Genomic DNA, 14,424 nt, shown 5'->3' with positions numbered 1-14,424 from the left:
CTCCACCTCCTAAAGGCCCCTCCCACAGCAACCTTTTCTAAAGATTGAAAATTAGAGACAGTCAGTTGACCTCAGTACATTTTTCCGCTGGCTTAATTTTTCCTTCCTTTTTAGAGTACTTTTTAGGGAAATTTTTAAAAGAAAGATAAATACACTTCATACAGCAAGTGCCATAAGAAAAATATGTTCTGGCAGACTTTTCCCAACTTGTAAATGAAAAGAATTTACATCATCCAAGTATAAGTGCGAAGAGTAAAAGAAAGAAATCTCAAAATGGATTTTTGTTCCACTTTCAAACTTCCAGGCTAGAGGAACACAAGTGTTTCACTTCAGAAATGAATAACGAATGACTTCAGTACACATACACCTTTTTCTTTTTTGGAAAAAACTGCACATAAAAGAGCATTTTTTGGCACGGCTGACCTGCAGAGATATGGAGCTAAGCAGAGTCATGAATTCACTTACTCTGATATGCACACATGATACGCAATTAAAATCTCCATTCACATTCCTGCCTGGTTGTCAATCATGAGGAAAGCCTTTTTGACAACATTCAGCGAAGCGTACCAACTAACCGCTCAACAGGAACTTAAACAGTAACAGCTTTTGTTACTAGCAAGAACGAATTTTTTACCAAGATTGGGTTCAGTTTCTAAGAAATCATTATGCTCTCAATTTTAGAGCCTTTTATTAAAAATAAAAATGTGTCAAATACATTTTGTATGGCAAGCTATCTTATGTAATAGCTAGAAAATATGAGATATATAAAAAATTCTAGCCTTTCAACTGAGGGAATCTTTTTAACTTTTTCCATTTAGAACAATGAACAATGATTTTATAAAAGTGATCTGCAGGGGTGGGGGATGTGACATTCTAATTCATTCCCAAGGTTTGCAGTAGAATTTTTAAACTTTTAAAATAGATTGGGACCTAATCTTACTCGAAAAGTGACTGATTGGTTTATAAACCAATGGGAAAGTGATTTTCTTAAAAAAGAATCATATGAAGAATATTTAGCATGTCAGAAATATTGCATGCATCCAACCTCTCAATTTATGGAGCTCTATAGAAAATATTATGCACATAAATTTTTCCAGATGAACCCAGAAGGTACTCTGCTCATAACTTAGTTTCTGTTGAACATCTAATCAAAGACTGTGCCCTTCATAATAGCACATTAGTGTGCTTTAAAGTCATAAATCCATAAAAACAGAGCCCAGTAAAATTGAATATAGGATGCTTGTTAATCTGCTGCTGTGTCTGTTTTGAGCAACTAACCTTGGGTTACAAATTTGAAACAAGTTAATACTATCAGATATTGAAATATTTGTCTTCTTCCTTATCATGCTCTGTAACAGAGAGAGCAGATGCATCCTGACCATTAGCAGTCATGACAAATTGCCTTGCTAATGAACGTTACACACTGAAAGTGCCATAACTGATTAAACTACAATTTCCCACTACCAGATAGAGAGTGAGTTGGGGACTCCAGCAGCGGGCAGCTCTGATATTCTGCCAACAGGCCTTCAGGGCACAGTGTGATATTTAGAAAAACACTAAATTCCATATGAACATATTTTAAAAGCCTATGTGTCTACAACAGGTTTTTAAAGAACATTAGATAAAACAGCTTAGGTTGTAACTGATGAGCCATGAAAATGAATGTGTTTTAACTATTTGGTAGCCTTGCAAGAAAGTGTTAAAGCATATTCTCTAGAGTGATTTCTCTCTTTCTCTTTCTCTCTCTTTCTCTCTTTCTCTTTCTCCTCTCTCGCCTCTCTCCTCTCTCTTCTCTCTCTCCTCCCTCTCCTCTCTCTCCTTCCCTTTCCCCACCCCCAAAACATTGCGTGTGCTTTGCATTTCACATAAAATCTTTGTCAGTTCCTTTGTTGGTGCAAAATTGGCAGCAGTTCAAATTCAAAGTACTCCTATTCATTTACTGACCAATGTCATTCTAGTTCACATCAGCCAGGGAGCTAAGCTCTAAAAAAACATAAAAGACTTGCTTCACCACTGACGAATAATGTGTACATTTTTACAGAGCTTAAACCTTAATGCTTTCCCTGAAACTAACAATACAGTATATCTTATCATTCCTTTTTCACAAGCAGGCAGCTGCTGAAACGCTTGCCACTTCAAAATATCAATTGCTTGCCAGAGTTTTCCTCAACACACCCTGTCAAACTCATGTATATTGTGCAATGAAAATGGTGCAGGGCTGAAAGCTGGAAATTGTGTCAAATTCTGCTGTAAGGGTATGATGTGCAAAGAACAATGTATGACAACCGTAGAGACTACAAACAATGGCACTGGAGCCAGGGACTTCATAGATCACAACTGCGCCTGTACATATTTTATTGTAGGCATTATATATTTAAAGCATGACAAATGTACCATTGTACATTATGTGCTGCAGAATAGAAGCTCCTCCTCCTAGTTTGCCTTTTGCATTTCTCTTGACGATGGAAACAGAGTTGAGTTTCATTTCTTCTTCTGAAGACAATTAGGGTTCTCAAAACATAAAGGAAAAAGACATCCATACACATAAGGCTATCAAAAAGAAGTTAACAGAAAACAGAAGACAATAATACAAGATGAGAAAATTAGATCTTGTTCTCTTAACATTTTGGCTTCCCTCGCTGAGGACACAAAAGCAAGGATTATCTTAAACATTAACCAAGGGTATCAAGAGAACTACACTACCACTATGCCTATAAATTGTTGTCTACCTAATTTTAATGCAGATAAGTGCTGGCTTATTGATTCGCACAATTTTCTAGCAAAATGGAAATCCCATGTGAATATGTTCTTTGTGTGCAGAAAAAAAAATGGTTTAAGAAGCTTTTACTATTATTGCTTTCCTATGCCAAAAGAACAATTAAGCAAATAATATTTCACTTCGGTATCAGGTCTATAAACTAATACTCGTTCTTGTCTGTTTAGATTTTAAATATCCTTTCCCATTTCCCGATTCACTGTTTACTTTAATTGATACTGGTTATTGGAAAGTTGTTTATCTTCCAAACGTTTCCTTTAAGTAACATGTAAAATCTGAAAACATTCTTGCTCTGGAACACCTACTTAATTATAAAGGGCTTCATGACTATAATTCAGTCAATGACTGTGGATATGGAAACATGTTTATGAGAGAAGATTGCTATGAATATATATTTATCTCCTCTGTGACCCAGCTTAAGTTACAAAACCTTTATCACACAAGTAGCTTGGAGTGGAATTAACTGACTAGAAACTAGGAAAAATAAAGAACTATGCTTTCAAGGTGTTAATAAATATTTTGGAAAGAGAATAGGAGGCTTAGGTGCTTAGGGGTGATGACCTTTGGTGTGTTGATTAGGGGGACAATGATGCATTATTAACACACAGCAGCTGTACCTGAACTGCTGCCATGAAAATAATAGCCTTTTATAGCCATCAAGGGAGTGAGGTAGGAGGCCTTTATTAACCACTAGACATGATTAGCACATTATGTGAACTTTAGTAGGCAAATTATCTCTTATTGAAATATAATGTTGGTTATAACTAATTGTAAACATGATTTTTAAAACTTCCCACTGAACTACTCAATGTTTTGTTACTCTCCAGCTCATTATTGGCTGATAATCGACAGAAACACATCCGATTGTGGGATGTGTTTAGAGGAGATGAACCTCCAAAGGCAGCCTGCCTCACCCAGGACTGACTTTAAAATTATTTGGCAGCACAAGTTCAGAGCTATTAGTACACGTTCAAACTTTCTCTAATTAAGCAAAACTGTTCATGAACTAGAAAAGCTGCTTGGGGATTTTTCTTCCTCTTTATTTCTTTAAGCAGTTCTTAAAAGATTAGCTTTGCAGTAAAATTTTTGAGAGTTACCTTGAAAAATAACAGCATAATTTATTTCGAAAAGCTTAATTTTGGGAGAGAAAAGATTATCCCATTAGCCTTAGTAACTGAACATAGCACGAGGAGTCCATTATGAACAGTCTTTTATGCCCTGGCAGAAAGTCATTAACATAAAATAAATCATTAGCTTTGATATTAAGCTTCTACTATCTGCAGGTTTCTATGATTAATGTTCATGACTGCATCTGCCAAATGATAAAATATACTTTTTGTTGAAAGGTTATCCTGCCTCTTTATTATTAACATTTCTCTTTATGCAATTGTTACTGGCATTTTAGGCAGAAGCATATTGGCATAGAAAGGGGGGAACTGTTTTTTATTTTAATAATAGTATGGACACGCCAGTCTATCTAACACTTTACCCATCCTTTTGAAAATTAACCATTTCATTGAGTTGAAAGACTTAAGGAAATCGGATGGCAGATCACTGTGCTTTCAATGTAATTGGCCTATATTTAGAACCAGTTGGTCCATTCATTAATTAATCATGCATATTGTATTTCTCATCTTAGACCCCTATGTCAGGCGACAGTACAGAGGAGTGAGCTGGTTTCCCGAAAGTCAAGAACTACAAGAGGGCATTTCCCTCTGTTGCAGTTATTTTCAACTTTTATCTTATCTTCTTACACTGCAAAACAGGCAACAGTTCCCCTCAGTAGCATCTCTCATTAGGTGCCTGGACTCAATGAATAGAAGGAAAAAAGAGGCCCCCTGGGGGGCTTCTCAATGTCTGATGGAGGGAAATTATAGACCTTACCTACACATACTCCATTTTCCCAAATTCACCTTTGACCCTCTAGAAAGGTTATCCCTTTTACTCCCTACCTGAAAGAAGCACGAGTCTACATCTTTGGAAATTCTATTTCACTAGGGTAACAGAAATAGAAGGAACGGGCTGAGAATACAGTATGTTTCTAAGCTCTACCACTATTTGAAGTTTTTAAGATATTTCTCCACAGGATTTCAAAATAATCTACCTCTGTTGACTCCTTAATTCTCATAAGGCTTCTTTGATGCAAGTGCAGGTTTTTTTTTTTTCCTCTCACGGATACAGGGAAGATTGGGACACAGGTGGATTAAGGGTTTTAGTGTTAGAACTTTTACCAGATGGAGAACAAAGTCAGGCACCTAAAAAGAATGGGAAACAGAGGGTTGGGGGCAAGAAAATCATATCCTTTCATTGTTATATTTATTTTGCCTAGGGAGGAAGTCAACACAGGTTTAAAGGCCTTTAGTTTTTATCTCAAATCCTCAACAAAAAGGAGTCTTTTCTTCAAAAAGAAAGACCTATGGGTTTTCTCGAAAAGACATCAGTCTTATTAGGTTTTAATATGCCAATTAAATCCATGCATTGTGAAAAACATCCTCTCCTGTGAAATATGGTTAAATTGTTTTTTAAAAGTGTGATAATGAGGTTTTCTGTCATTTAGGACAAGTTCTCATGTATTCATGACCGGAAATATATGAAGAAGCATGAGAAACACATCATACACACATACACACACACACAAAAATATATATATATTATACCAATTCCTCAAAGTAAACCTAGGCAGAGGCTAAAAGAAATTTATGCAGAGATTAATTTTCATAATTGTAAATTGGATACATGTCTACATAGTAATGCAAACCCCATTATGTTTTCCTGGCTAACAGTAAAGTTTTTTTCAAACAATTATGCTGCTGGCTTAATCAGGAGTCCTCTCTTAAGTACATAAGCATACATACATAACTCAGGAAAGAAAAACAATTAATAATTGGTCAAAACAAAATCATTTAAAACTGTAATGTACAAAGAGAAAAGGTATTAATGGTGACACTGGCTCCATGTTTCTTAGTATTGGTAATATAGTTTAGTGATTCTTTTTTTGCGAGTAAAATGAAAATAGATGGATTTTAAAAGTTAGTTCACAATTCTTAACCAACAAAGACAAATGTGCCACCAATCATGCTTTTGTGAAGTTGGAGCTATAATACAGTGGGTAAGGTATTGCCTTGCATGTGGCAGACCTAGTTTTGATCCCTGGCACTCCATATGGTCCCCTTTCCAAGAGTGATCCCTGAGTACAGCACAAGGAATTAGCCTGGTATCACCCAAAGAATATAAACAACAAGAACAAAAGGACTTTTGGTAAAGTCTTATTGGTACCTCTTGTCAAGAAAGGCAGAGGCGTTCTTTCTGATCATCTTCTCACTGCTTTGTTCAGCTGTGCCACCAACATCCTTACACGGAGCAATATACTATGCCCAATTTCAAATTGAGTGTTAGGGCCTAAAGTGATAGTACAGCAGGTAGGGCTCTTGCCTTACATTGTAGCTGACTCAGTTTCAATCCCGAGCATCCCATATGGTCCCACAAGCCTCGCCAGGAGTAATTCCTGAGTGTCGACCCAAATGTAAACTCTGAGCATCTCTGGATGTGGCCCAAAATCAAACAAACAAACAAAAAATGAGTGTTATGGGCATGTTATAAGCAGGAAAAGCCTAATCCAGCTAGTGAGAACTTTCCATGTCACAAAGAATTGTGGAAGAACCGCTATAATTAACAGTCTGTTGATGTTTCCATTATAAACTACACATCTAGGCAGTTTATAACTCAACTCTTTTAAGTGAGAAATTGCTTTTTGAGATCCCTTGGCACGCATTGTGTAAAACCAAAACAACTATGGCAGACATAAGCTGTGGCACCATAGCACTTCCATTTCATAGTGGACAGTCCAGTTCACACAATTCACTCTACTTCTGGTCCTTATCATCCTTATCAATGAATGGAGATCACAAGCCATCTGATTCTGAAAAGTGCACCTTCAAAGCAAACTGCCAATTGAAAATACATCAATAGAGACTGGAGAGATCATACAGGAGGTAAAGCACTTGGTTGAAAGTGGCTACACTGGTTGAATTCTCAGGCACCTAGTATTATGGTTCCTCTGAACACTGCTAGGAGTTACTCCTGAGCACAGATCCAGGAATAGCTCTTGAGTACTGCTGGGTGTGGCAATCCCCTCCTATCTAACTCCCGCCCCACCCCCCAAAGAAAGTCAGTAACACCAAAGTGGAAATAATGACAAGAAACAAAGAAGCCTTGAAGTTCATATACAGAAATATTTCGACGTTTAAATTTTATTGAAATTTAATTTAAACTAACAAGGAAACGTTCACACATTTATATGCTTCACATGAAAGCTTCTTGCAGGCAAGATGATAGCTTTGGGGCACAGTATTTCATTTATTGAGGCATGATATTTTAAGTATGGTTTACTAGAATCTTATTTTCTTCAAAATTATAATCCTTAGATGCTTGCACTTGCTTGGATACAAGATGGTTTATTTTAAACCGTTGCTAATATTTTAAAATGTCATTGTTAATAGCACTTAGTCAATTAAAGGTAAATATAATTAATTTTTATTAAGGCATAATATAAATATTTTACCTGATGACTTACTAGAAAACTTGAGATAATCATTCAAAGAGCCAAAATGTAGAATGGAAAAGTATTAAATTTTGTTAAAGTCATCCTAAACCCAAAGAGAATAAGTATGTAAATCATTTAATTAATTAACCCAAATTACTGTATGCCAACTAAAGATCAGAATATAATTCTTTAATCTATTTTCAAGTATCCATAAAGATTCCTTACTGGGAAGGGAATGTTCAAATTTAGTTCTGTGCTCCAAATATACTGTGTCTAACAAGGCTGGACTGTGAGAGCTTAGAAATGGCTCAGTTATTTTCCTCTTGGTGCCAAATCAGTTTTCTTAGTCTATTACTAAATGTTGCTATATGACTCTATGCCATTCTTCTAGAAGGGGAGGGGAGAAAAAGGACAGACATTTAATTCAGAATTTTTTTAAGGGGTTAAGGACTTAGGAACCGGCAAAAAATCAGGTCGTTTGGAGGAAGACCCACATAACACACCAAGTACTGGGGGACAGGAGAGTCCAGGCAAGAAAGAAGCTTCCAGGTTTCAATTAATATGGAGGAGAAATCCAGAGTGGGGGTTGTCTCAGGATTGGGGGCTACTTTGGAAGAGGATAAGGAGGAAGGAAGGAAAGGCACCGAGCACAGAGATATCTGCTGCCACCAGCAGGTTTCAATCAGGACAGGAAAGATCATGAGCACTTGAGAAACATCCCCAGGGTCTTTTAAACTTTCTAGTTTGCTAAAATGGTATTGAAAAGCACTAAAGTAAACCACCCTTCATTAAAAAATAAGATTTTCCTTCCAATGCTCTAAGCTGTAAGCTATTCCTCTCTTGAATTGGACTCAGTACGTACACACACATACACATACACCCTCCCCAATAAATAACCACGAAAGCATTCACATACACCAAAAATCAATATTTGAGACACTGTTTTGGTGCCAAGGAAGCCTTAGTTAACTTGAAACTTCCCCTCCTTGTCCCAGGTCAAAGTGAACTTTTTTTTTCCTCCCCTTGCACGCAAATCACTTTAAAAAATATATATGTACAATAAGTGGGCTGGAGGGATAGATAGCACAGAGGGTAGGGTGTTTGCCTTGCACAAAGCCGACCCAGGTTTGATTCCTCTGCCCCTCTTGGAGAGCCCAGCAAGTTACCGAGAGTATCCCACCTGCAGAGCAGAGCCTGGCAAGCTATCCATGGCCTATTTGCTATGCCAAAAACAGTAACAAGTCTCACAATGGAGACATTACTGGTGTCTGCTCAGCAAATCGATGAACAATGGGATGATAGTGCTACTTCATATATAATAGATACTCAACTGGATTATATTTAAGTATGTTTAGTTTTTTAACTAAGCAAACTATCAAAATGTTGCTTAACATCATGTTTCAGTCATTTTAAATATATATATACATATATATGCTGAAGAGTGGGAGTATTAATACATGTAACAACTGTATTTTAAAATAATATCAAATTTCTTCAAAGTTTATGCTTAGAGTTTTTTTGCATATGCACTGAAAATTGGATTTGTGATTTCAAAATGTCTCACAAAGATAGCTAGATTTGAGGTTTCAGCATGGCATCTGATTTAGTGGCCAAACAATTCAATGGCTTTTTTATAAGTATGCTTATTGAAAACATATTTAAAGACCTCAAAAATTAGGATAGCTGCCAGCTAATAACACATAACACTCCCAGGGGAGTTTCAATTACCCTGCTAATATTCCAAAGTATCAACTATGAATTTCCCAAAGTCCTAGAAGTTAGTCAGGTAGGCAGAGAACTAATCAAGCATGATTCTATAAATTGCTTATTCACCTTCCTGTCCTCCGTGTATTCCACTCCTTTTTCTTAGGAAAAAGAAAATTCACTGAAAACAGAAAAAAATAATTCCATATCTGTGTGCTTCAAGCCTAGTACTTAAAAGTATAATGAGTTTTGCCACATTAAAGTACAATAAATAATGGACTCTAAATGGGAAAACAAGTCAAAGGAGATTTGGTAGAGAACATAATGAATCTTATTTTCCAAAAAGTTATCAAATGCTGAATGTTAACTCTGACATTTTCGGGCAGCATTTATCACAAATCAGTCCGTCCTCTTATGTTTACACAAAAAGATTACGGACTGTTCTTCCTCATTTCAATGACAAAAGCCCAATATTCTACATGTCCATTATTTTTTTACACTGTACATAACTAGTGTTAACACGGTTTGTGTTTGGAACTTCCCAGTTTCTAAATGAGCCGAAGAAAGATTCAGGACCTGATTCTACAAAAGCAACCACGGAGAACAGTAAAGACCATTATTTCCTCTCCCACTGCTGGCAGAGGTCAGCATCCCTGTCATTAGCCATGTCATAACATAATTGTATTACTACTCCTTATGTGGGCAGATACTGAGCAATAACTGAACACATCACATCACTGTAAAAAAGAAAACGTGCCACATCTTTGTCCCATTTGAGCATAAAATCAGTGAAAACAATCTTTAGAAATGACACGAAACTAAGAAACTGAAAGGAGCTGCTATTATTCTGTACATACTCAAACTGATGCTCTGACATCTTCCACAGGAACAGAAACCAGGACTTATTTTACTATTGAACTCTAATTGCAAGTTCCTTTAATCCAATTTCTTTTGGTAGCAAAGAGTTCAATGAAGGGATGCAATGTTACTTAAAATAATGACTAGATGAAACCAGACTATGCATCCACCTCACTAAGTCTGAAAAATAACCAAGTTTTAAGTTCCACTAGTGAACACTTACTTCCAGCCTACATGTTTCTGTCCAGTCTACAAGCTACATTGCTATTGCAAAGGCTGACCTATATACAGCAAATGCCATCCATTCTGCCTGGTTGTATGAGGTGTCTTGAACAATTGCCATAACTAACATCATTCACATTGTTCACACTTTTCTCCAGCAATGGGCTATGTGAAAATGGAGGCCCGCCGTTTGCATAGTGATGTGTTCATAACATAATATGCTCTTACAATAGAGTCATGCTAGATTAAACTGTTTCTGCAAATTCCTCCGATGAAGTATATTAGCTGAAAAATGTAAGCAGTGTTTTGGCAACCTATATAGCATTAGCACTGGAAATTGTCAGCAGAGTAAAACAACCACGTTGTAGTTTAGAAAAGCTTCAAGGAGAGTTTATTCATTTTCTCCATGAGGGTCTCTTCTGACATTGAAAAAATGTCACCGGGAGAAACTCTAGTTACTACTGCGTGATAGATATTGAACAGGAAGATACTGAGTTTAGGTCACCAACTTTATCTGGTAAAGTGCTGAAGATTCAAAACACAGATAATTTATCATGTTATCGTCCTATAAAAACAAATAACATGACTGACAGTTTCTTGTACTAAGCTGTATGTTCATTTTATCCATGAAAGAGACAAGGTTTTCTTCAGGCTTTTATCTCTTTGGGGAAAGTCTGATCCAGTATGTTTTCACAAAATGTAGACACACATTCCTAATTCCACTTCTTCTAAACTTCCGCTCATCTTCCCTGTCCTTGCAAAACTGAATCTTGGTTGACTACATTCTAAAAAGCTAAAATAGTGGAGCTGGAGTGGAACTGAAATTTTTTTCCAAAGAGAATCATGATGGAGTGCTGGGGAAGGTGGGGGGAAGAGGGTTTGGGCTCTTTTGAGAGCCAAACAAACCTAGTCAATATATTCAATAGAATCAGGGATCAGTGACAAATATATTTGATACACTGCTCCACAGAGAGTGGCAGGAGGAGCCATCCTGCAAGAATTATTCCCATGAAGTTGCTTCCTCCTATTACAAGTACATCTTATGACTTTGCATCTTTAAAAATCCATTATTCCCAGTATAAGTTAAATAGAGGACTTGCAACTAGTCTATAGAAAAAGTAGCTAATTTGCATTTAAAAAGAACAGTTTGCTCCTCATACACTGGGTGACTTAAAAGGAACTTCAATGACCTAGTCCAGAAATTCTGAAGACTTTCTAAATTAATTTATTCAACTCACAGCATTACCCACTAAAATTATTTAAAGCACTTAATTGGAAAATGATTTAATATATTGAAGTAATTCTTGATTTTCCAAAGCATTTAACTTTTAAATTAAATCTGACCCCCACTATCACAAGAATGATGAGTGAAATGTGTATCCAAGTCATTACCTTCTTTTTGGAGCCTAAAATCACTGATAAATTTAATAAGATGCTTCCAGTTTTACTGCCAGAATACTTCTGACCTTTGGTTCTGGTACTACTGTTGGGATTTTTCTTCACTTTCCAAGCTAAGACTGATTTTTCCCGTTTTTTTTTTTTTTTAAGTTTGCATTTGTGGAATCAGCAAAACAAAGTGCCACCCACACAAAATAACTTGCTTTTAAGGCACAAGCAGATTTTTAGAATAAAAGAACTATGTTCCTAACAGATCATGAAACTTTATCATACAAACTTCTCTTGCCAAAGTTTCCCGTGCCTTTCAACTTACCCCCGGCTGAAAGGGCTCCCAGTGGGATGGAAACCCTTTCAGCCGAGATTTCCCTCCATCCAAACTTGCCTAAACATCAGGAGCACACGACACGTCCCTTTATTGGGTGTTTACATTGTATATAGTAAGGAGAGCTTCTGCAAGGGGTGATGGGGTGATATCACTCAACTCAGCGCTGTGTGTGTGTGTCTGTGCGTGTGTGTGTGTGTGTGTGTGAGAGAGAGAGAGAGAGAGAGAGAGAGAGAAGGGGGAAGGAGAGGGAGGAGAGGGAGGAGAGGGGGAAGGAAGAAGAGAGGGAGAGGCAGATTTATTTGCAGTGTGTGTGTGTGTGTGTGTGTGTGTGTGTGTGTGTGTCGCGATTGACCTAGGGCTGAGAGTCCGGGGCGCGGCTGGGAGCGGGAGCCGGGGGGTGGGGGGTGGGAGGGGGGCGGAGAGGTTGGGGGGGTGCAGATCAGGCAGTGTGTTAAATACCTCTGTACCACGTAAAAGGGGAGGGGGGTGTCTGGTGATAAATTGCCACTCGGCGACGGGCCCGGGGGAGCGGCGGGCGCGGACTGCGGGGACGCAGCAGGCAGGCTCGCCGAGAAGCGGGCGCTGGACGTTGACACGGTTCGCTCCGCATCTCCGAACCCAGCGGTCCTCGCCGACACCCCGCCGGCCCCGAACTGCAGAGACACGTCCAGTGAGCCCGAGAATGGACGGGCTCTGTCCGTTCCGAGTGTGCCCGGAGGCCTGTCTCCTTGCCCGCCCTCTCTGGGGACCGAGAGTTCAGGAAGCCCCGAGCATAACTCCGTACGCGCTCCCGGACTATTCTAAGAGATCGCGGGACCCCGCAATAACCCGGGCCGGCGCCCCCCTCCTCGCCTGCTCATCCTCACTCCGATTCCCCCAGGTCCTTGGCTTCAGGGATCTACCGGGACCCGGTCCCGCCGAGCTTGGGACCCTGATCCAGCCGGTGCGAATTGCCGGAGCTTTAGACGTGACCGCCAGCGCTCGGCTCCAAACTTGCCATTCCCCCGCGCATCCCCCAAACGGGGGCTGCTCCCGCCCCCCCGCTCCCCAACACACACACACACACACACAACCCGGGTACCCCGCTGCACCCAGGCCCGAACACGGGGCTCGGCCGCCCGAACGGGTTTAGGAAAACAAAAGAGTTGTGGAGCAATTTTCCCGGCGGGGGCGGAGGCGTCTCCCGGGTCCCGACACCCCGACTCGGGGCTGGCTCTCCTGGCTACTCATCCCGGCCAGAGGAGCGGTGCAACGAGACCCCGATTGCTCGTAAAAGGCACAAAGAAGGTAAAACTGCAAAAATAAACCGAATTCTCTTAACTCTCTGCGTCCTTTCCCGAACCCCAGACACACCCCCAAAGTATTCCGTGGGTTTTCCTTCTCTCTTTCTCTCCGGTCTCCTCTTTTTTTTTTTTTTCCCAAACGCCCCCCGGCAAACCTAAGCAGGGATCCTTAGTCGCGAACAGCAGGAAGGAAAGAATCCGAGCAAATCGTGTCACTTTCCGCACAATCGCGGTGTTGGGCAAACCCCCGGAGCCGCTGCACAATATTTACCAGCCGAGCGCGAGCCGGGCTGCAGCGGGCTGCGAGCCGAGCGCGCCGGGCACTGACCTCCGCCGCCCGGCCCCGGCCGCCGCCGCCCCCCTCCCGGGACCCCGAGCCAGAACACGGTGGAAACAAAAGCAGAGCGTTCACCTTGTTGCAATAGTAGGGGTCCAGGCAGGGAGAAGGTCCCAGACAGGGAGCGTCGGGCGCAGCAGCGGGCTGGGCTGGAGGTGGATAAAATCTTACGTCCATTTCACTCTCACATCAAGCAACTCCTTTTTCTTTTCCTTTTTTTTTTCTTTTTCTCAATTAAAAAAAAAAAAGTGTTCAGCCAAACAAGCTTAGACGGAACAAGAAAGAGGTGTCTGGACTCAGGAGTAAAAGAAACACCTTCCTTCCCTCACATCCGTTTGTGGTTTGTTTAAGAAGAAGAGGAGAAAAAAAAAAAGAAAGAAAAAAAAAAGAGGGGGGAAAAAGCGCTCAACTCTCTCCCCCAAGCCGCGGCGCGCACCCGTCGGCGCCGAGCGCGCAGCCAGTTCCGCCGCCGCCGCCGGGCAGGTAACTTCATGCGCTCATTGTCCCCCCGCCCGCCCCCCCATCCCCGCCTCCCGCGCCCCTCGCGCCGGGCACTCGCGCTCGGGCTCGAGGTACTGGGCGTTTTATTTACAGTCTCGGAGTTGCTCTGCTTTTTAGTTTATTTTCTTCACCTTGCAGGCCTGGGATGAAAGGGGTTGGGGGGGGTGGGCGGATGAAGAGGGGCACGGAGGCTGGAGTAGGGGGGTGTTGGGGAGCGCCCCGGGCCGAGCAAACTAAAGGGTGCGCGGCAGGACCGCGAGCTGGGGGTGCTCGCGGCCCAGTGGCTGCAGTTTCGGGCCGGGCTGGTGGTGGGGGGTGGGCGGCGAAGGAGGGCGGAGTGGAGAGTGAGGAGGTGAGCGCGGCCGGACCCCCAGGGAGTCAGCCCGGCGCGAGCTCACTCCTTCGGGGCAGCGCGGTGCACACAAAGGGGCTGCTGAACCCCAGCCGCTGGCGGCGCCGGGCACCGCGGGGAGCGCG

General features: G+C 41.0%; 1 protein-coding gene across 1 annotated transcript in view; it reads right to left on the bottom strand.

The window, feature by feature from the left end:
* Nucleotides 1-13,892, bottom strand: part of TOX (thymocyte selection associated high mobility group box) — a 332,079-nt gene extending 318,187 nt beyond the window's left edge. The window contains exon 1 of the mRNA XM_055129140.1: nucleotides 13,522-13,892. Within this exon, the coding sequence (XP_054985115.1) occupies nucleotides 13,522-13,623 (102 nt within the window). The 5' untranslated portion in view covers nucleotides 13,624-13,892. The remainder of the gene's footprint in view (nucleotides 1-13,521) is intronic.
* Between the last annotated feature and the right edge of the window lie 532 nt (nucleotides 13,893-14,424).

The sequence above is a fragment of the Sorex araneus genome, chromosome 2 (assembly GCF_027595985.1).
Source record: "Sorex araneus isolate mSorAra2 chromosome 2, mSorAra2.pri, whole genome shotgun sequence".
Lineage (NCBI taxonomy): Eukaryota > Metazoa > Chordata > Mammalia > Eulipotyphla > Soricidae > Sorex > Sorex araneus.
Note: the sequence above shows the minus strand (reverse complement) of the source record. Positions and strands in the feature narration are given on the sequence as shown.